The following is a 24,127-nucleotide window of genomic DNA, read 5'->3' as shown; positions in this document are numbered from 1 at the left end:
ACATCTGGGCACCCCAGTCAAATTGCTTTGTTGATTTTCTAAGTCAGGGGTTCTCAGCCTTCCCCACCCAAACGCCCACCTGTGTATGACTACTAAGCATTGCGGCCCACAGAAAAATAAAATCAGCTTTTAAAAATGCGACCTATCTTTTTAAAATGCTGACACTGCAAACTTTGAATTAGGTCATAAACAAGATCAGACTGGCCAATCCGGCTGTCAGTAGGTTTGCAAAATTTGCAGGCGTGTTAACAAACATGAAAGATGTTAAAAACCACATGGTTTAAGTGATGTCAACAAGGGGGAAAAAGAAAAAAAAAAAAAGAATAAAAATGCTCAAGGTAGATGTGATTTAGAGCTGCAGTGCATCGCGTTTTTACTGAAAAATTTCCAAAAGAGTAGCGTTAACTGTTTGGTGTCGATATCTCTCTATTTTAGAGGATTTCTGTGATTTATTTGAAGTAAACCTCACTTCGCTCACTGGGCTTTTAGATTAGCGTCGTCACTATTAACAATAACGGTAAATCTTACATGAAATCTGCTCGTCATTTATCGGTTTATCAGTTTCAGTTTAACCACTCAGGTCACTGATGATCGACCAAAAGACGCTCCGTGATCAATGAGTTGAAATCAAACGCCTCTCTTCTCTGTCATTTTATGGCTCGTCTGTAGTTTTTAGCAGCAGCCCGTGCTCAGTGTCTGATAAGTCAGTCGTTATGCTGACTGTACGGCGCCGTCGTGCCTCGAGAAGAGACGTAAAGCCAGCTCTGCTGTTGATTCCCTCGTTTGATCACAGAGGCGTTTCCATCAGCAGTGAACTGAACAGGGTTCGACCGAGACCCGCGGGTTCCTGCCGGACCGGTTCAGCTGTTTGCTGCAGACCCGAATACGGGTGGAGTGTTCACACACGTCAAAACGGAGCGAACTAAAGAGAAAGGTGTGATGATCCTCACCAAACAAAGTGCCCTGAGAAACTTCTCCATCTCTGGCCAGCTGTCTGCATCGCGCGCCCGCGGCTGCGTTGTCTGAGACCGATGACGTTTAATTAGCCCAGTACTGCGACGCCTTTATTTGTACGTCTCTATTAATATTTATTTTGGTTATCCCGTGAAAACGTTTAATTCTTAGATTTTATAATTATTAAGTTGATCATTTTTCCACTTATGTTCTAATGACTTATAGTGACGTTACCAGCCCGAATTACTGCCTCCCTCTGAGTTCAGGCCCGCGGACCACTAGAGGGTGCTTCACGGTACACTGGTGGTCCGTGGTTCGCGACCCACAGGCTGAGAAACCCTGTTCTAAATGACATCGACTTCAGAGAACACGCCTCTGCACATTTTAGTGAAAACTTTATACTATGCTGAATTTAACATATTGGAAAAACAAACAGACAGAACTGTGCAAAACGTATGGCATATATTTTGTTTTTTTTTCCCCCCAATATGTAAAACTCAGCAAACAAATATAAATTCTGCACTAAAAATTGCAGAAAATGACATATTTAAGTTTGTTTCCTGAAGATGTTTTTATCAACAAAACATGTAATTTGACTGGGAGGCCCAAACCTTCGCATACGACTGTATATCAGTAGTGCCATAACATCATATCAAGTTTTACGTTTCAGATCGTTATCAGTTCTTCCTGAACTGACGTGCTTGGGTTACCTGCGTAATCTGTCTCCTCTAATCTCCTCCTGAAATCTGAGGTTTGTGTAATCTAATATTACACTGGAGCTAAAGCTCTTGGCTAGCACCCGCATTCCAGCCTGCTAACCTTTAACACAGCCAACCCACATTTCTGAGAGAGAGAGACACAGACAGAGGGAGTGCAAGAAGCTCTGTACAAAACCACATTCAAATTTCACTCCCCTCCATGCTAGCAAACCCACCAATGGCTTCAGAGACATAACTGAGGAGTTCTACACAATATGCACATAGTGAGTCTATGAACAAACTTGTTTTAAAAGGTCACCTGTGGAGTGTGCTGCTGAAATAAGGGGGTCTTTAAAAATGTTAGAGAAAGTAGTCACATCAATAACACAGTTATCCACTTCAGCCATGGAACGGTCTATGGATATTAATAGGGGCAGCAGTGGTAGCAGTAGATCAGTAGTATCGGAACTTGCAGTCTGTGGCCATTTATGAAAATAAGAACGCAGGAAGGACTGGAGTCGGGTTCAAGTTCAGTTCAGTTCATCAAGGGTCATTAGAGGGGAGGCTGTGAGTACGATCGTTTTCAGTAGTTTTGGCTGTGAGGGTGAGGTAGGCCGCATCACAACTCTGTGGACGGCGTTACATTTTTCAAACTGGCAGGATAGTGTGGAGTAGTAGAAGTAGTATTTTTTTGTACAAGCGTTCACGACTTTGCTTGCGCCTCAGATTTTGACGTCCTCCTCCACGCTGAGTTGAGACAGGGTCTTTTTGATGCGCAGGGCGGTCAGCCGAGCGGCACCATTTGCATACCAGCACTCCCTCATGATCTTCCCCATCACACGCAATGCCTGAGAGAACAGGGGGGGCGAGGGACAGTAAGACACAAATGTCAATGACACATGACTATCTGATCTCAAGTTCTGGCAGAGCTACCATAAAAGAGACAGTGCTTTACAGAACTGACGGTCTACTGTCTGTACTACTTTTGGGTGTTGGAAAATTTGATCGTGGTCTCAAGAGTCTTAAGTCTATAGGCTATATCTTGATAGTATAATCAGTTTATCTAACACAGAGGGTCTTATTTTCTCCTCATGTTACTTTTCATAATGGAACACATATGGCAGTATGCTTATGCTGTAAGTTTTGTTTTTGCTAATGGAAAGAATGAAAGCAATAGAACCTTTAAACTGTGAATTCAAAATAATGCTTGTGAATTAAAAAAGAAGAACAAGTCTACACCAAGATACAAGAATGAGAGAAAAATTTGTTAATGTGTTAAATTCAAAAGTGAATTTGAAAAGTGATCAAATCTCGAGCCACATACCATCAAGAAATTACTGTAAATAAATACAGTATATTATTTTCCATTTAATTATTGGTGTTCCAAACAATTTTTTAAATATTAAATAAAACTTCTTAAAAAATACTTTCTGGTGTTCAGCTCATTGTATTTAAAACAACACTATGTTATTTATTAAAAGACAAAAATAAAAATAATTACTAATTTAAGTGATTAAAAATTTTAAACAGTAGTGTTGGAGAAGGGCATACTAATCCTGGCTGGCAGATACATTCAAGAAAAAGTCACAGCTTGAGAGAAAGTGGGTTGGTACATAAGATAAATGTACATAAGTTCATAAAATAGTACCATTAACAGCTGTGTGTGTGTGTAAGATTAAGTCTGTGGTTACCTGTGTTTGTTTGCATGTGACTGATTCATAGGGAGATGTATGATACATTTAAATGCTTTGATAACAATGTAACCTAATATGGTCAAGCCATAAAGCTTATTCAAGTCTGCATACATGTGGCTAAAAATATACACGTTTTAGTGTGTGTGTGTGTGTGTGTGTGTGTGTGTACCTCGTAGCTCTGCCACCAGTTGGGCACGTTTGGTCGTAACCTCTGGTCACACACCACTTTTCTCATCTCCTCTATAGATGGGTCTGAGGGCACCAGGTCATAGTAAGGAAGCTGGTACTCCTCATGGATACCTGACACACACAGACATGAAGAATATAGTGTTGGCTAAGGGAGGGCGATATAGCAAAAATACATCATGATACCTCAACACATGATATGCATCACAATAGTTTGTTTTTCTGAGGTCTGATAAGTTCAAACAAAATAAGTTAGTTGACAAAAAAGCCCCCAGTAGTACATCTAAAAAAAAAACATCAAAAACTAGATTTACAATGATTTTTACTAAGTTTCACATCCTGCACTTGACTAAATCAAATGAAAAAGGACTTATTATGCCCACTTCACAGTGACCATACAGTTGGTCGGTGTATGGAAGCACTGTGCTCAGAAAAGCATACAGCAACATGTGATGTAATTTATCACAATAACAATAAATGTCATCACATTGCCCACTATTAGTTTTGCCATTTGTTCATCATTGTTTTTCCATATTAGATTTTAGGAATGTAAATCTCACATAAAGATTTGATTGTTTAGGAAATGAAATCATAATGAATCATGAAATCGCAATTTCACCATTCAATTTGATTATTTGATTACTGACTGAACTATTGAGTTACATTTGAAAAAAAAAGGCTGAGAATTATATTTCTGCCAAAAAATGAGAGCATACTGTGTTGAATAAAATAACAAATTATAATCACTTCTAACACTCTAAAATCAGCTGAATCCTTAAATAACAGCATCACAATGGTCTGATGCATAATTACTTACTAAATTGTTTACTAAACCGTTAATCACTTTTGTTGCTTCTATAATGTAACAAAGATTTATATATAAAAAAGTGAAGTTGTGTAAAAGTTGTTGCATATTTCTTCACTTAAGAATCTAGACTAAATTATCACTTTTTATATTAGTAGGAGAGTTAGTCATTACTCTTCTTTAGCTTTTCATACCTCCAGCATTGCAGCGGCGAGCAATCTCCCAGTACACCAGCCCCAAAGCGTAGATGTCAGCACATTTAAAGGAGTCAAAGTGACGCATGTTAATACTCTCATCCAACACCTCTGGTGCCATGTACCTGAAACACACATACACAAACCTTTTCAGACACAAATACAAGCAAGCAGTTGTTGTGGCAGACAGGAAAGGGTAGAGCTACTTCTAGGACACTGGTGCTATTAAGTTTCATCTGAAGCCACTGTGGCAGACTGTTTAAATGTGTAGGTGGTGCGTCTGTGTGTACCTCTTGGTGCCAACACGCTGGTTGGGGGCGATATCGATGGTGTCTGTGACAGACTCGTGCCGCACTGCGAGGCCTAGATCCGCGATGGCACATGTGAGGTTCTTCTTTACCAGAATGTTCTTAGATTTCAGATCGCGATGAGCAATACCAGGCTTACCTGATCAATAACACAGATAAAACATTCATTCACAACACGATTCTGACATCCACCTGCAGCTCTAGAAATGTGTTGAAAGACAAGATTCTCAACTTCTAACTGATACAACATTTATCTTGTAAGTAGAAGATTTTATGATGTGAATTTATATTGAATGTGATCTGAAGTTACCATTTATACAACTTGAAAAACAAACTATACATTTTTGTATTTTATACAATTTTTGGAATATCTGAACAAAACAGAAAAAAGGCAGAGGTGCATATTCAAACTTGTCCATACAGAATGCAAATCAAAAGGAAACATTATTCATTACATAGCCATTTAATTAGTTATGTAATTACACTTAAGCAAGTACATTTAAATAGCAAAATGACACTAACTCTACACTTGTAAGGGTTAACTTTCTCTCTCTTTCATACATACATACACACATACCCTGAGTGCCTAGTATTTCCATATGCAGGTGTGCCAGGCCACTGGCTGCAGACAATGCCAGTTTGATCATGCCCTCAATGGTGACGGAGTATCGGTTCAGGTAGTCAAACAGAGAGCCATGCTCATGATAATCAGAGACCAGCCACAACTGTGTCCATGTGCCATTATCTGATAGAGATACACACAAAACATGACCATAAAATTAATAAGCTCTTTAGCCATGTACAAAATCATTTACATTCATGACATTTAATAGATGCTCCTCTTCAAAGTGACTTACAGTTTTAAAACCATACTACAGATGTGGCGAATGTAGTGTTAGGAGTTTTGCCCAATGACTCTCATTGGTATTAATCCCTGGTCTGCCACGTAGAAGGCAGCAGTGTTGCCCACTACGCTACATCAACCAATAGTGTGCTTACCTTTGTTGTCGGCTGCAATAAAGCCCAGAATGTTCTCGTGGCGAAGCATGATGGTCTGGTAGATCTCAGCTTCACGGAACCAGGAGCGCTCCTCTCGCGAGGAGAAGATTTTTCACAGCAACATCTCCACCTCTCCATTTCCCTCTCCAAACCTCCCCGAAGCGGCCCTTGCCAATGATCTCCTGCAGCACGATGGTCCGGGCAACCGTCCTCTGAACAAAGAGAGGCAGACCTGCCGAGAGAGAGCGGTAGTACAGAAAAAATGTAGGTTCAAGTTTAACCCAAGTATTCCATGTTCTATATGTCTACATGTTTTATGTTTATTGACATTTTTCATTTATTCTTTTTTAACATTTAGTCCTCTTGACAAAGGGAATGAATGTCTGACCAATCTGTCTATTCAATGACAATTACAGACACCTCTTTAGGAAACAATTCAATTCATTATGAAATGTCAAAAATTATTTTTCAAACTGAATTCACAAGCGTGTTATTGCAGCTACTAGTTACTGCAGCTATTCTTCTTCAAAACTGCACTAAGCATAAAAGGTTCAGAAAGAGAGAGCTCCAAAAAGCACCAAAATGGTAAGGTAGCCAAACAAGATTAAATCAAAGAAAGATTTCTTTGTATTCAGCTAAACAAAACCTCTGTGCCACATTAGTTCTTATTAGTTCATTCCTCTAGGGCTCTTCTTTGCTGTGATACTGACCTGATCCAGAGCCTGATGTGGACAGGTCATAGATGAGGTCCTGCAGGGTTTTGTCCTTGGCCAGGTACAGGTGCTCAGTGCTGGGGTCCTCCACCTCCAACCTCTGCCTGTGCCCATAGGCCCTCTGGTGGTGCTGGAAGAGGAAAAGTCCCAGCAGCACCAGCACACACACCACAAACACGGGCCCCGCCACCACTGCAGCCAGCTCCATCGGACCCCAGCCCCCCATCAGCCCTGCATCTGGACGCACAGTCACTAAGAAAAAGAGAGAGAGAGTGAAAGATGGAAAGATAAGAAAAAAGAAGGCATGAAATACAGACTATAAATGATCTTAATGTGTAGTGTGAATGGTGCACATGAAAGTAACCCCTGCCTGTTATCTTGAAATTTACTAACATCTTTTTATCCTTGGAGGCAATTTGTTTGCTGTCTCTAAATATATAATTATTTAGAGACAGCAAACACTGAATGGGGTCAAACTGACCCTAAATATAATATGATAATATGAGGGTTAAGAAAGTGATTTTAAAAGTGGTCTTTAGATGCTTTAAATTCAGTTTTCTTTAACCCTGGTCCTGGTGCACCTCAACCTTAGTGACACCTACCTGATCCATGACTAATACGTTCACTAAGAAGCCCTCTCTGAGTTGAAAGGGGTGTGGCAGAGTAGGGAAAATAATAAAATGTACAGAGTGGATGCTTGTATTTATTCTAATACATGGATACCCAAACCCATTTAAGTATTCTTTTACCTATCAGGTATTTGAATAAAGCATGTGCAGCACTGTGCATGAGATGCAGAACCGCAGACAATGTTAGGACAAAAGCACCTGATACTACGTCTCATGTTTAGTGAAATGGCAACATCTGAGCAGAGCTATGCATGGAAATAATTCAAATAAAAAGACGACAAATTTGCAGAAGTCGTCATTCTGTAGTACAACAAGTAGAGTGTTAATCTCATACATCTAAAACACTAGATCAAACGAACCACCAAGTGGATTTTACCTTATATCCTAGCTGTACACAATAAACGAATGTTACATCTTCAGTGTCATTTTCTTTACACTTAACAATACTGTCTTGTTGGGATATTGTAATATTATCCCTTTAAAAATCAGGCAATGATTTTTTTAATAGTTTGTACATTATTCAACTGGTGAGATATAAATAAAGTCATTCAGAGTGGTCTGATGTGGAAAAAGTTTGTTGTAGAGTAACATAGCACAGATTTCTTTACAGTGGTGTTGACAGGAACCAGGGGTCACAATGTTTACAGTGCAAATACAGCTATTTTATTTACTATCCAAAACAACCAGTAAACCTACATTGGCCTTCGCTGCTGTTGGAACAAAACCTTGTATGTCCATTGTTGCTATTTTTCAGTTTATGACATGATTTGAAAATGCCTGTTGCTCTTCACATTGTCTGCAAATTTCATGATGAATGATTACTTTTAAAGTTACATGTTAAATGTGTATGTTCCAAGTTTTAGGATTAAACAGAAGAAGGCGAACATCTTGCTATGTCAGCAATGCGAACAGCATACTATGGAAAGTTTATCCAAACACTAAATATATTTGTTAGAGACAGTTTTAATCTTGATTTTGGACAGATGATTATTTAATTCTATCATTATTTTCTATTATTTTTATTATTTTATCTCCCCATGATCTAATGCAGGCATGTCACACCGGGTACCTTCCAGGCCATTTTTGTGAGATTATTTTCTACCCTCATCATCCTCAATGCTCTGAATTCAGCTCATGAAGGCCTTGCTAAGTAGCTAAAGAGTTGCATCAGGTGTGTTTAATGAGGTAGTCTGCAGTGTTTCTGCCCGCAAGGGATGGAGCCTGACACGTGATCTAACGATTGCTATGATTGCCGCTACATGCTAATTTAACCAGTGCTATCACAGTCATTAGTGTTTATTCAACACTCTGGGTGATGAGTCGGTTAAGATCAGTTTCAGACAGAATTTTGATGGGCTCGTTTCAGATTGAAAACTTGATGATCTGGTTTGGGTCAGATCAGGTTTGGATGAAAAAATTCTTTATGACCCGAATGCTTTATTGGGGTTCATACCAAAATTTCAAGCCTGAGTAAAGTTGTTAAGATAGAGCTCTATTCTGTGTGTGGGACACTCACCAGAGGGCAACTTGAGGTCCAAGCTGTTGCAGTAGTCCGTGTAGCAGCAGTGGATGTTGAGCAGGCCCTCAGCACTCAGACACAAGAAGGGCTGACCAGGAGGGACCAGCTTATCTTTTTCAATGCAAATTCGCACATGCTGCTCCTGGCCTTCGATGAAGGACGTAGAGGCCATGCAGGCGCCCGTCGTCTCACAGCGGTAGCCATTCTTCTCACACTGAGCCGTGGTGCAGTTACACAACAGAGCTAGACAGAGCGCATGCGAAAGAGAGAGAGAGAGAGAGAGAGAAAGACTTGTGAAAACACTAAAAATGTTGCTGCCTGAATTCTCCACATGAAACAGAGAGTACAGACTTTAACATGCTGTTGCATCACTTCAAAACTTGCAGGTGGTTTTTTAGGTTCAAGGCTGTTTCTTTGGTTTCTTCAGGAACAAAACAATGGATACAGCAAAGATGCCTTACATGAGGCCCTATCAGCAATACACTGAAACTTGTCTCATGAAATGGAATTGGAGCTTTCTGCAGGCTACCGTGTTTTTTTTTATTAATAAAAAATGATATTTTATTAACAATATTAGCGATTACTGTTCAATACAACAGCTTCTAAATAAATTTGTGCACATTCAGAAAAGTCAACTCAGAAAATCTTTGATCTTAAGATAATATAGTTTGCATGTCAAATAAATGTGACAATAGCAACAAAAGAATTATCATGTTATTAAAAAAAGCAGACTTGGAAAAAAAGCTGGGTTTTTTTGTCACAACATTAAAGAGTCACAAAAAAAGGGTAGCATTTATTTATTTTAGGCTATATGAACATGCAGCCATGTCTGAAATCTAGTGACATGAACAGGGAACGCTAACAGATTTGACACTGTAAGACAAAGAGCAGTATAGATATATATGGGCCAGGAGGGCGGGGGGTTTGCAGACAGTAACCTGGTAAGTAAGCACATAATTTAATAATGGCTGAGCCAGACCACTTTTTAAAAAGTAGCCCAGACAGTACTGCTGTGCTTCCTGGCCAGGCTGAAACAATCTTGAGTCAAATCTAGAGTGTAGGTGTTGCAGCGCAAGGCCATGTCTATAAGAGAAGGTTGCACCCTGAACCATGTGGCCTGTGTTTCTGTAGGGAGAGGGCACAAAAATGAAATACCCAGTTGCTCCAAATATTTCCTTTCGACATGAATTATATTTTGGGTAATTTTCCCCCCGATGTCATTAAACCTAAGCGATGAAGACTATACACACCTACAAAACTGCCCTGAGAGAGACCAACATTGAGTGAGTCATTTAAAGACTGATAAGAATCGTCTAGAATTTCCATTACAAAGAGACGTTATCTCTTAGACTCTGTACTCACAGCTGTGGTGCTATTAGATCTTGATTCAGGGTTCAGAGATTTCGATTAGGAACATGTTTTAGGCACAAACCTTCCAGTTTGGTTAAATTACGCAGGTAGCATGAAACCACAGGTTTCAAAATCTGCAGACTTCAGAACTTCCGAAAAAGCGTGCTGTCGTCACAGGTGCGCAACCTTATCGACATATATTCACGTTTCCCACCATGGTTTCTGTGCATGTGCTCCATAGAGGCTTACAGGCTGAAAGATTTCTCTGAAGCAGTTTGCAAAATCTGTATTTTACTGTAGACTTTATTTCAAAAGTTTGTTGCTCCATGACGTAGGGGCTGATGACAGAGGCAGGAGAGGATATGGGACTTTAGAATAAGCCTCTTTCAGTCTGAGAGACAGGAATTAAGAACTTAGTATTCGCAGCTTCACTCTGTGGTCTGCAGACTGCAGTCTTTTATTTGTCTCATTTCCAATATACTGTAAGCGAACCCATATAACACTTAAACAGTTTCAAAAAAATAAATAAGGCCAAAGTAGACCTAGACTCAGGTCTATAGTCAAGTACATTTATCTAATGAAAATTAGACAAGGGCAATAATGATATGTTATCATTATCATGGTCACAGTGCACTTATATAAGCATATCACAGATCTCATCAGTACGTCTAGAACACTTAATAGCATGCATCATAAAAAAGGCAGACTTATTAGAGAGCCTGTAAACAACAATCAGTATACAGTAACTGTGTAAACTGCATAGTAACTAATAACAACAACTGACTGCACGTCATGTCATTACCTTTATTTAGTTTAACTGTTTGATTAAATACTTTATTTTTGCAAAACTTTAATTTAAAAAATTTCAAAACTTTAATTTACATTGTATTTTTTTTTAAATCCAGCATTCTCGTTTTGCTGGTCTACTTCATTTATTCCAACTTTGCAAACAGAGGAATACTAGGAACACACATGTATTGTGATGTCATAATATTTTCACGATATCTCCTTTAGCAGCCTCTGAAAAGGAAGCCTTCAGCCTACATAGAGTTAGACTAGGGGTAAAGTTGGGCAACATGACAATGTTTATTGTTATTGTGATGCATATCACAATACATTTACAATGAATCACATAAGTGCATTCCAAAGGGCACACTGTTACAGACGTGACCGAGAACGAGATCGAGGGGCTTCATCACTAACCAGCCTAGCTACACTAGGTAATATTAACTATGGGCAAAAAAAGGAAAACATTTTTTTCTCTGACAAATAAAATGCTGGCATATTGTCGACTGAGGAGGAAATACTTTTTGTAGAAGACAACGAGTCGTCAGCATTCAGCGTGACACCTGACTAATCTGAAGAGTCCTCTTCCATGTTTGGTGCGACACCAGTGTTGTCACCTAAAAAGGTAGCCCTGCTTCCCTACATCATTTTTAGCCAAGCCTGTTTTTGCCAGAAGTTTACCAAATACGCATTTATATATTCTTACAGATACTCACATATTAAAATTAGTCAGAATACACATTCCTACTTAAAGAGGACTGGCCAACCATATGTGTCACTACAAAGAGAGCATAAACAGATATTAGATTTGTTGCCATCCTATCTGTAAAATATTGAATGAATAATTGTACTCTGTGTTTTTGACAGTATTTCATGAAATATGGCACTTCTGGTTCTATTGTACCTGTTCCAACTAATCAAACCCCAGAAAAACCAAATATCATAAGTTTTTTAACTGTACTGAAATGTGCAGATCTCCCTCCCACACCACATTTTACAGCTCAGAACCTCTTCTGTGTGTCTCACTTGGTTCACTTGGAGGCACTCTGCTTTCTTCAAGACTGTACGAATGCGTCAGACTAACACAGGGCCTCACCCGAGTGGCCACGTTCGTGCTCTCTTACACACTCCACTCCACACAGTCCTGACAGCTTCCTGCCGCTGCTGAGTTTGAGACATGCAGGCACTTGTACTCAGTGTGCTTAATAACTGCAGCTTTTCATTTTCATATTCAAAGGACATGGAGAGACTTTGGCATTTCCCTACATGCACAATCATACTCACACACTCTTTCTCTCTCTTTCACACACACACACGCACACACACACACACACACACACACACACACACACTCCTGTAAGTATGGCCCTCAGGCTTGTCTGGTGTAACAAACAGCAAACAGTGTAAGGACTGGTGTGTAGAAAGAAAACAGTAGAAGTGGGTATTTGGGAAAGAGGGAAGACGAACCACATGCAACAGAAAATCTGAGAATTACAGTTAGCACTCTTACATACATACATACACAAAAGGGTGGGCAATACAGGAGTAATATCACATCACAATACTTCAACAGACTGAAAAGATTAAATCGAATTAAACAGGACTAGTAATGCCGTCCATGTAATCAAACATACAGTAGATCATTGTTCTTTATATCATTCTGTGACATCCATGATATGTTCAGAAAAGCATATTGTCGCTGTCAAAAACGTTTCATCTCCAAAACGGTAACTTTACTGGAGAAGGAAAAAAAAACTTCAACTTTCAATGTATGTTAACATAAAAAGATTTCATTCCAAGTAATTCTGGACCACTATGATTAGACCTTTCATTATGAAATGCTCACACAATGTAAAGGGCTGCTGGCATTTTCTAATTATGTCAAAAAATAACAAATGACAAAAAAGAATGTTTTGTTACAACAGTGACAATATTATAATTGATATAATTTAATTGAATTTCTGTGGTACTGACTGAATCACTTCAACACTACAGAGTGCAGAAAACTCCTGTCATTTAATATCAAATATCCATATCAATACCCAAGAAGTCATAGTATATGTAGCATACTTGCTCTAAAATCTGCTGATTTTACATTCTGAAAGCATGCTATTACCATCAGTGCTTCTCGAGCACATCTGTAATCCAATACAGTTAGTAAGTGTACTAAGCTAACTAGCTTAGTATCTAAGCTAACTAGCTTGTAAGTCTTTTTTAAATAAACAGTAACTAACCTTTATGTTTATTTACTATTTTTTCCTAATTAAGATTTACTATTATACATAAAGTAATAGGAAAATTTACTTAAATGTAAAGTAATTTATTGTGCAAAACAGTTCAAAACAGAACTGAACAATATAGAGGTAAACTTGTGGTCTGTACATGTAAGCATGCAGCAGTTTCTCTGGCTCAGCAAAAACGCTGCTGAACATTGTTTCACACCCAAATTTCTCAAGTCATATGTCTCATACGTGCCTCCTGTTCATACGTGCTTACATCTCTGAGCGTCAGGCTCTGCTGGAGTTTAGCAAAAATAATCTTTCACACTAACAGTAGCAGCAGTTGAGGCACAGCTAGCCTGGTTTTGTTGAAGCAAAAGGCCGCGAGACCACACTGCTGCGTGATGCAGCTGGCCAATGGAGGTGCACTGCAAGCAGGGCTAGTGGACACACAGGCCCGGCTAGTGGCCTGATATGCTAGGGATTAAACCAAGACTAAAGGCTTTCATTACCCCAAGAGACTGGTGGTTCCTTCGATATGTCTCTCTAACATTCACTCCTTGGATAATGACCTGGACAAACATTAACTTAAGACTGTAACTGACTGCACAGCACGAGGTGAGCGAACACTGAAAGACGCCTGACTCAGACCATTCAGGTAAGAGGATCTTAGCGCCTTTTACACTGTATGTTATGTTATCGGATGTATTTGTGACATATCAGTAAAACCAATAGCTTAGGAAGAATTCCAACCAGTATATCACCCACTACCATTGCCTTTCCACAAAATACTACCATTACAAAAAATGGTAGTTTGACTTGTTAAAGAGAAAATAATGTCATTTAATGTTGCAAATTGGGCTAATAAAACGTACTGGAAATGTGCTAGTATTTGAGAACCACTGGCTTATAGCCACATACAGACACTATAAGTACACAGACAGGTTATTGTTGGTGTACAGAATGTCCGCACTCTCAACAAGCTACTTTAGGTATGCAGGTAAATAGCAGCAAACAATAGGCCTACAGCTCATGCAACTACCACTCCCCTTTAGTCTTTTTCAGGAAGCATATTTGGGAGGTAAACTGGTGTTAAAATAGTTAACTCTAAAATGGGCCACTTGGATAAATCTTTAAATAAGCCTTCAGACTCCACCTGTGTCTACACCTCACACACACACACACACACAACCAACATTATTCCCTGCTCTGCCCTGTCAGCACTGTTTAAAGTTCACAGAGAAAGGGAGGAGGTAATGAATTACCTGCCATCATCTACAAAGGCAATATTCAGCAGCAACACACACAGACACAGACACACACAGACACAGACAGACACACACACGCAGAGACACAGACAAACACAGACAGAGACACCTGTTTTAAGTGTCTGTCCAAACCCAAAGGGGCCCAACTGCTTACGCTGAATTCCCAAATACAGTCACATGCAGGGGTTTGAACACCCTGGTCAAATGACATGTATTGTTGATTTTGAAATTAAAATAAATTAACACATCCTCTACAGGAATAAACATTGTATGCAATATCATATTGCAGAACATATGCATTATCATAAATAAAGGTAATAATATGTACACTTTGTGCAAGTTCAATTTATTTGCTGAGTTTGATATAAAAAAAAAGTAAATACGTAATATAAAATGCAACATTTGCACAGGTCTTATTTCACCCCCCATGTGTTAAATTCAGTAAATAAACAGTAACTGTGCATAAAAATGTGCTGAATTGTTGAGGATAAAACAATAACAATATTTAATACTTTAATGAAAGTATTAAAGAGCTTTAATTCAGCACCCCGGAGTCAACCACTCCTGTTGCTGAATTTAGCACAAGAAGTCCATGAGGTCCATGCTTCTGAGGAAAATGGGAAATGAACAGCAAATCTATTCAAAAGGGGACAGTTTAGTTTTGTGTTATATGTAAAGCACTAGAGTTTTAGGATTAAACAGGTGAAGGCTACCATCTCGCTATATTAGCACCACACAGCATGAGAACAGCACAGTATGGAAAGTTTATTTAGACTAAAAAACACCTGATCAAAACTGTCTGGTGAGTAAATTAGTTAATGGGGTTTTTAAGTATTACTGTAACTACAATAGAGGTCCAACGATTGATCGACTTAGTCGACTAAAATCGCCGACAATTTAATAGTCGATTAGCTGGTGACGTCACACGTGTTTCTCGCGCTAACTAGGAATGCTTTGACATTGCCGCTTACCAGAGTTAACAAAAGCGCAATGACAGCCTCAAGAGCAAACTTTGTGGGGCATTTCACGCTAAACTCCCTGTCAGTTGTGCTATTTGTAAAGCCGACCTTGGCTGGCACGGGAGCACATCCTCCATGTTGGAGCATCTGAAGAGGAAACGCGTCGCCTCACTGGATGAAGATTCGTCTCGGTAAGATAGCTAGCTGTGCTAACGAGCTAGCTAGCTAATGCTAACGTTAAAAGCCGCCATACTTCACGTTATGAGCTGAGCTGTAACATCCTCTATTTCGAAATGCATGTTCTCTGGAATCGTTAACGGAGTTGAAATGGAGAAGCAAGTAACTCTTATTCATAACGACCCTGTTCACTTTCCGGATAACGCCGCCGCCATCCATCGCTGCTAGAGTGCAATCAGTACCATTACAGAGCAGCGGTTTGAGAAAGGTTCTGTCCAAAATTATACTATTTCATGAATTGCGCAAGAAAGCGCAATAGGATTATATAACGGAGGGAACGCAGCGATCCAAACTCGTGTTTGTGTGATGTTTATGTAGATATGGCCGTGTGGTTGGCGAAGCACAGAGAACCTGTTGGTGTGACTATGGGAATACTGATTTAGGTTTGTTAGATTTCAGTGCTGCTACTTTGCACATCTTTGTTTATAAATTTTGAAAGGAAAATACATTGTTTTATTTATCTTTAGTATTAGCAGGAAAGTTCATGAATGCATGAAATCACATCAAATTAAAATCGCGTTTACTGTCACATCACATTTACACAGGTGTGAAGGTGAGTGAAAATCATAGGTGCGTAGCCACCTAGTAGTACTTAAATATACAAAAATAAAGTATGTATACATGTATGTATGTATGTGTGTGTATATGATTCATGATTCGATTCGATTACGATTCAGAGGGCTATGATGCGATTATAAAACGATTATCGATGCATCTCGATGCATCTTTTTTTTCTATATAGCATTTATATTTTCTCACTGTGTGAGCTCAAGTTTCGAGTTTCAAGTTTCAAGTTTATTTGTCACTTGCACAACAGGTCAGGACATTTATGCATTGAAATGCTTGTGGTGAGGCTCAGCTAATCACTCTTCAGAAAGTAAATAAGTAAAAATAAAAATACAAGAAAAACCAACTGAAATATATTAAATATACACAAAATATATACAGAATATAGAGAAAATATACATTTTAAAGTGACTGAGTGACTCTGTGATATTGTTATTTAAAGTGACTTGGTACTTTTAAAGCAGAGTATTTGTAATGATCCATAATGAATTTACTTCCAATATCTTTTTTAATAAAACAAATGGAAGTGATGTGGCAAGTGAACTAGAAGGCTCTCATTCAGCGCTCTTGTTTGGAGCACGAGAAGCTGCTGCTACTCATCTGTGAAAAAATGCGCAGATACGGTGAAATAAGATCCTGTGGTGATGGATGTCCACGCAGCACATGTTACAGCTATTCTATCCGTTTTCTTTAGTGATTTTATAACTTCGGTTTTGGTCTCGTTGTAGAGACGGGGGGGATCGCTGTGTCAGTAAAGTATCTTTGAGACGGGACGTGTGCAACATAGCGCGAAAGCCCTGTTTCGCAACGACTGAAAACCAGCGTGCAGACTGCAGGTCACATAGCAGCGATGCGTTATTCGCATTTAAAAGCAGCGCAGTTGGTTTCCTGGTACGTTAAATCTGCAACGAGAGACTGAAAAGTCACACACTAAAAAGTGGCAAAGCTGAAGTCGCTTCTCTTTCGAATTCTCCCGTTCCACCTTAAATGGTGCCGCATTTACATTCAGCGCCTCAGTTAGAATTTAAGGTGGAACGGGTAAATTCGAACAAGAAGCTGGAGAATAAGAAGCGACTTCAGCCTCGTAAAACAGTCGAACGTTGAGAGACATTTAACTGATCTACTTCTTTGTATAGTAATATGTTATGAAATACAAGCTATAATATGTACAGTTGTACAGATTTTCATATATGCAATTTCTGAGTCTGAGGTAGATAAATGAGATGCAGGGTACACACTGGCTAGAATATTGATATATATATTCCAGATTATACAAAGATATGGATGGAAGATGTACAAGATTTCAATCTATGTGTGCAGGTATAGATCTGCTAGAAGTTACAGTAAGATTGGAGTGAGTCTGTTTGAGGTGTGGATTGTCCATGGAGATCATGATGATGATGACCTCAAACTAAATTTAAATGTTGATAGCTACATAAGAGTTATTTGGTAACTGAGTAATTCATGTTCTAAATAATCGATCATTTGTTTCAATAATCGACAGATTATTCAACTATCAGAATAGCCATTTGTTGCAGCCCTAAACTACAATGCCACTGGGGCTATCCTGTCAGGTTTTATTTGGCACTTTGGGTGATGGGTTAGTGTCGGTCAGTTTCAGACAGAATGTTGTAGTACTCGGTCGGTTTGCTGATGTGGTTCAGATTGGGTTGGGACTCAAAATGTGATGCTGTGCGTTGGTCGGGTTTGTCTTGAAGAGAAAATTGTAAGGCTGTATTCGGGTTTAGGCCAAAATTTCAGGCCCAATTACAGCACTCATACTCACTACATACAGTCATGTTCACTGCTGACTACTTCTGTACACTCTCTCTCATACAGAGTATAGACCTCTGTATTTGCCTTTTTGAACAATAAAGATGCAACAAGTCTGGCATTCTGTGAGAGTGTGTGTGTGTGTGTGTGTGTGTGTGTGTGTGTGTGTGTGTGTGTCAGAAGTAGACTTGTTCAATTGCGTGGGAGGGAATGTTTTCATATGTACTGGCATGCCTTCGTCCCTCGGTTTCTCCCACTCTCTGAGAAATCTAGCATTGTATTAGCATTGCCTCATCATTTCCATGTTCCAGTCTTTCTACTTGCAGAATTTCAAGTCATCACACATCAATTTGCTTCTTCTCTACAGAAAGAAAGCAAGACAAATGGACAGTCCCCAAGCCTTCTGTGTCCTTCATAGTAAGCATTCAGGTTTTTATGTCACAGCCATCCATGCACACATGCCTTCCTCTCACACCTGTAGCCAGTGACATTTACAACAAGGTGGAATGCAGCCGTGACTTACCAACACCATCTACACTTTATTATGATGACACAAACGATGACAAACTGTTTTTATGACGACAGCTGTTCGAAACCCTGTTGGAGTTTCAGGTATAGATAACAGATTGAAACTCCATCACATCACTCAGTTTGTCATGTAGGCTTGAGCTGACTGACAATGGTGTTTTGAAGTGTCGATAGATGAGGTAGAATCTAATGATGATTCAATGTGCACACTACACATGGAACAATACCACTTTTTCTTTCCCAATATCAATATCGAAACCTTAAGTATTGGCTGATACTGAGCTGAAACTATAAGGCTTTAAAATTAATTTTAATGGAAAATTTAAAATTATTTTTAATGGAAGCACTTCACTTCATATGAGCATCTAAATGTAGTCCATCATCCTCAAACTACTCAAACACTCACTACCATCCCACAGGAAGAAATACACAGCTAACATCACACAATTTGAGTGTGCTATTTCAGTACAGATTTGTTCCAAGATTGGATCAGCTTCTTTCTTTTTTTGCCTTCATTTTCTTCTGCATCAAATATTTAATATCAGCCCAATATCAACACCCATCAATATCAATATGCCATCTCCAATGCACACTTAAAGTCCCGGGGAACACACAGTAAAATATGTTTGTATGATAAAAATGTTTGTATGGTACTGAACTTGAGTGTAATATCAAATATCCAGAAAAGTCTAAATAAAAAAATATATATAAATATGACACAACACGTCATGGCCAAACAGATGAACAAACGCATGGACAAAAAGGGGACTAACAAAGTATGTAGAGAAACAGATGGACTACAGTCTGTAATTGTAGAACTACAAAGTGAACCTATACAGTAAATGGAGCTCATAAAATGGACAATGAGCGAAGATACAAGGAGGCATTCCCTATAAAATGCTCAGTGAGTGTATATCAGTCATTTATTGGTCATTGGAACATTATTCAAAACGGTATACTTAGTACATGTAACTGTTTGCCTGCAAGAACAAGATTAACCTAATTTAAAAGGATACAGATTTAGGTTCTCTGGGTCTTTAAATCAACAAGGCAACTGGTGCTGTGGCATAAGAACCAGCACACTGTGACGTAACAGTCAAAATTTTACAATTTAAAAAGTTCACAGAGTTTGTGAAAAAAGAAAAAAAACGTGAAGTGTCTAAACGCCTCTGGTGAGGTAAGATTAGCATGTTGTAATGTGCTCATCATCCCAGCGTGTTGGTATTCTATTATCTCCAGCACGCTCCAACTGTGTGTTCAGCTTAGCACTCCAGATTAACCTATAATACACAATCTATGTTTATACTGGTATGATAAGATAACACTGCACCACAGTAACACTGCACCACTAGCTAAACCTCTGCTTTGCCATCCATGTTATGTAGAACCTGGCTGGCCAATCTGTAGCATTACTGCAAGACTAAAGTAAGCCTGCATGTAGAGCATAGAGTACAGAGTGTGTTAGCATAAAATTTTTGCACACAAGGCACTTGCAGTTTAATACAGGATGCCCATAGTGTGGCCTGCAGGCTAAAGTGTGGCCCATGAGGACAATTGATTTTGGCCCACAAGTTACCCTAACCCCACCCCCTCACCCAATGAGAGGACAAACATACTTGTAAAATATATATATTACTGGTGTATGATCAAAACTGGCTGATTTTTTTGTTCCAAATGCAATTGGCAGTCAGACAATTTGTTACTTTTATTTTGTCTAATCTGTGTTGCAAGTTTATAACATCAATAATGTGAGGCAGGTTAGTGCACTCTACTGTCCTGAATACTGCCAGTATACCTGCACCAAAATGTTGTAGCTCAACTATGCACAGCTCATTGTGCTAAATAGCCAGTTGCCTCTTACTTTGAATGCAGCACTTTATTTGATTTTTGTTATTTAAATACATTTTTAAGAATTTAAAATGCCAGATGGGTCCACTAAACAGCAAATAATCTTTATACTTCAGTTTTAGAGAATATAGAGAGAAATGTGTTCCAGGTTTTAGTCCTTAAACACAATACATGCTTAAAACTTAACACATGTATTTTAGCAACAAACTATAGTGTAATGTCAAAAAAAAAACATTTTAATAACTCAATTTGAAACAGTCCCACCTTCTTCATTTGCAAGCTGTTTTGTCTTTTTGGCCCTCTGCCCACCAGAAACATTCCACTTTAGCCCCCCAGTACAAAAAGTTTGGTCTCCCTTGGTTTAATCCATTTGAAAGATGGTAAAGGAGTAAATCTGTTAAAAAAGCAGTATTGCTGCTGTAGATGTCACCAACATGTTTACTTAATACTGATGACAGAGATACATAAAGGAGGGGGCACGGGGAGCATGACCCAGTCAGACCAGACAACAATTATTGACCGGATGTATCAGATGATGCTCAAATTTGCTGGGCCTACAGTAGATCACTGTGGACAGAGAATGAAGGATGGGAGGCAGAGAGAAAGAAGTGGAGTGTTGGGGCTACTGTATGACTGCACAGCTCTTCCCCAATTGACTGCCTTTTCCTTTATTTCTCTACTTTCTTTACACAGAAGCTTCACTGTAGGCTCTGTGTTCACTGGGCGAACTCAGTGACACTGGTGTTACTGTAGCCCAGCTCTGATGTTATTAGCATCCCAAACCGTATCATCTTTCACAGGCAAACGCATAGTGAACATGCAGGCCTGCCATTCTCAACCTCACTCTGCCAAGACAGTGGCCTCTAATTTCAGATCGGTTTTACAGCCAGCACAGGTCTTCAGAGTTAATATTTAGTTTTCACCCGATGGGCGTAACACAGTATAGTTGAGTAAGGCGTTATGTCTTTTTCTGTGAAACGAAACAGCAGTTGGACTGATCATCCTACATGAAACTAAGGGGACTAAGGTTACTCCTATGAAATCGTTACAAACATCTCTTTCCTAAATGATGGCTGCTGCGTGCTTAATATGGTCACTGATTAAAAAGTAGTTAGGGAGCTAGACTGCACTGATTTTGCTAACAAGACATTGTAGGCTGAGACGCGATGTGTGAATATTTAACTGCCCTTGGCTTCATACAAACCACTTGCTAGCTTGCAAAGCTGAAACTGGCTTCTCGTTTGATTTTTTCTTTCCAGCTTAATAAAGTGTAGCTGTTACATTTGGGCGCCTGTACATTCTCCCGAACGTAAATGCTGCACTTTAAGGTGGAACGGAAAATTCAGATGAGAAGCTACTGAACAAGCGGATAACTTCAACTTCGTTGGTAGCTTAAAGCTAACCAAACAAATAACCCAGACAGTTAACTAAAAACGTTACCGCGACACATTACGGTAGGGTTAGCACCTTAGACTTTAATTTACTCGGTAGATAGATGGTTAACTAGATAAAGGGAGTGTTACACTTAACCTAGCTAGCTAAGTAGCTTATACAGAGCGGGGTTCGTTAGCCTGAGCTAGCTAGGAAGCTAACGAGCTACATGTCGGAGCCGCTTCATTCGAGACACTGGGTATTTCAGCTATAACCCAAAGACAAGTAATACATGTAACATAAACAAAAAATATGAATGGTGTTCTCGATTAAACAGCAAACTAGGGCAAACCTATTACTACAGAACTTAACGCCTGGCTTGCTAGCAAGCTAGCTAACGAGCTACCAAATCCGAGCGCCATGATGTTGTTGTAGGAAATGCCAGATTCAGATTAAATAAATAAATACAGAGCCAAAGATCGCTGGAGTAAACAGTATTCCACTCACCATCACACACTCCACCAAGCCCCACAGCAACCAGACACAAGATCAGGATTCGCCTTTTATCCATGGTCACAAGAATCCCATCGCATCGCATTTAAACATTTAACTGTGATATTGACAAGAGAGCCAGACCTCAAACCATCAAACACACACTCGCACACACAACACACACACACTCCGTCCGCCAGCAGACACAGCTAGACTCACTTAAAGGGAGGTGCGGTGTTTAAAGGGGAGGATTTCTTTATCAGCTTTATTTTTGTCAGGGATATAAAATATAGAGGTTGTGTGATAAGTTGGGATTTTCAGATATGAATGGACGAACATAAGTGATCAATATTTGAAGTAAGTTAGTCATTACTTTGAGATATTAGGTCAATATTTCTGGAAAATAAGTTCATACTGCAGCCAGAAACGGAGAAGGAGGCAAATAATAATAATAAGAAGAAGAAGAAGAAGAAGAAGGCGATTTTTCTCCTCTATATGGCGAGAATAGGCTTTCATAGAGACGTGTACAAATCAAAGATAGCAAAAAATAAAGGAACATAGCAAGTTAAAAGTAGAGCCTAACAGACTGAACTTCTTATACTGACAGGTGACGTACTAAGATGTTCGACTGCAGTTCTGTAAATTACTCAGCACTAGTTTTTTGACCTGGCGTGTTTTACGTCCTCTAAAGTTGATTTTTGGAAAGGTACTTTTGCTTGACTCATTTTATTCACAGAAGTAACAATACTGTAGCATGTTCAAGCAGAAAGAGCTGAGAGCCAGACTGGAACTGAGTACCAAAAGAGTTTTAGTAAGGAGAAAACTCTGCTTATATATGGCGTAGCTGTGGCCAACAGCAGTTGGATAACAAAGTGCCATGACTGTGTCTCTTTTAATAACAGTTTACTAGTGTTTAATAACACTACAGTATGTTTATTTGAGTATGGGTCCAGGCTACTGGACACATCTCTGCTGGCAAACGACAATCCTGTTAAGTTCATTTCAATAAAGAAATAGAATTCAACACTTATGATTGACATGCCTTTCAGCCAATCACAGCTGTCTCTTATTACTACTCCTTCCCTTTTAAATGAAGGAAAAATGCCTACAAAACTCAGAACATACCTGCAGTGAGAATGGTGATGGCAGTAAATTAGCCAGAACTATTAGGCTAAGAGTTGCAAAAGTGTTATTGAGATGCTTGTAAGGTTTTAGTCTGTCATCAGACCACTGACTAAACTTGCATGCAACTCTAAATAGTGCGCAAAAATGGTAGTCCAGGAAGGCCAGTTTGTCGGAAACCATAGTGTTCCTCAAATTGTAGGTAAAAAGATAAAAAATAAAAAACACCACAATAACTGTTTAGTTATTACTGTGTTATTCACAACAATAAACTGTTAATTCCTCTGATTCCACTGGTACCAAGGGGCTTGGATTGGTAAGCGTCAGTATGAAAAGTTTCATATTCACTTAAATGTCATACAATAGATTAGTATATTCTGTTCCATTGTGTGAAATTTCTGCTGTATTGCACCTAATTTCAGATGCAAAGCTTGGCTATTCTGTCCTAAGAGCTAAAGAAGCCCTGTCGAAGAGCACCTCCCAGTGTTTGGAATAGAAACAGCACAAAGCAGGACAGAAACCTGGACAAAAGGTGACCGATGATAGAGTACATTGCATAATTAGAAATCTACAATTAGAGTTACAAGAAACTGCAATTTATAGAGAAGAGCTTTTGACTACTTAATTCAAGCATACCTAGTAATGTTGTAGTACTCAAGGCCGGTCTCGGTCTCGAGGTAAGGTGAACCCAAAACCAGCCGGGTGCATTGCCTCCGTCTAAAGTAATTGGAAACTGAATTGAAAATTGAATTTTTCTTTCATTCATTAATTTTTCTGTATTCATTACTGAATATGAAAAATACATTCAAATACATTCAAACAGAATAAAACAGTCCTTTCCCTACATGTTTAAAGAAAATCTGTTTGCTGCCTGTTCAGGATCTAACTGATCTTTCTAAATGGCTTAA

At 39.1% G+C, this 24,127-nt stretch overlaps 1 protein-coding gene across 1 annotated transcript; it reads right to left on the bottom strand.

Annotated features, from left to right (window-relative positions):
* Positions 1-1,519: 1,519 nt before the first annotated feature.
* Positions 1,520-22,312, bottom strand: LOC118808405 (activin receptor type-1B-like). Its single transcript, XM_036571064.1, is given in 10 exon segments — positions 1,520-2,500; positions 3,516-3,646; positions 4,532-4,656; positions 4,822-4,978; positions 5,417-5,584; positions 5,839-5,950; positions 5,952-6,070; positions 6,549-6,803; positions 8,697-8,942; positions 22,113-22,312. Coding segments are annotated over 10 exon segments (1,530 nt in total). The 5' UTR covers positions 22,204-22,312; the 3' UTR covers positions 1,520-2,374.
* Positions 22,313-24,127: the final 1,815 nt, after the last annotated feature.

The sequence above is a fragment of the Colossoma macropomum genome, unplaced genomic scaffold (genome assembly GCF_904425465.1).
Source record: "Colossoma macropomum unplaced genomic scaffold, Colossoma_macropomum, whole genome shotgun sequence".
NCBI lineage: Eukaryota > Metazoa > Chordata > Actinopteri > Characiformes > Serrasalmidae > Colossoma > Colossoma macropomum.
Note: the sequence above shows the minus strand (reverse complement) of the source record. Positions and strands in the feature narration are given on the sequence as shown.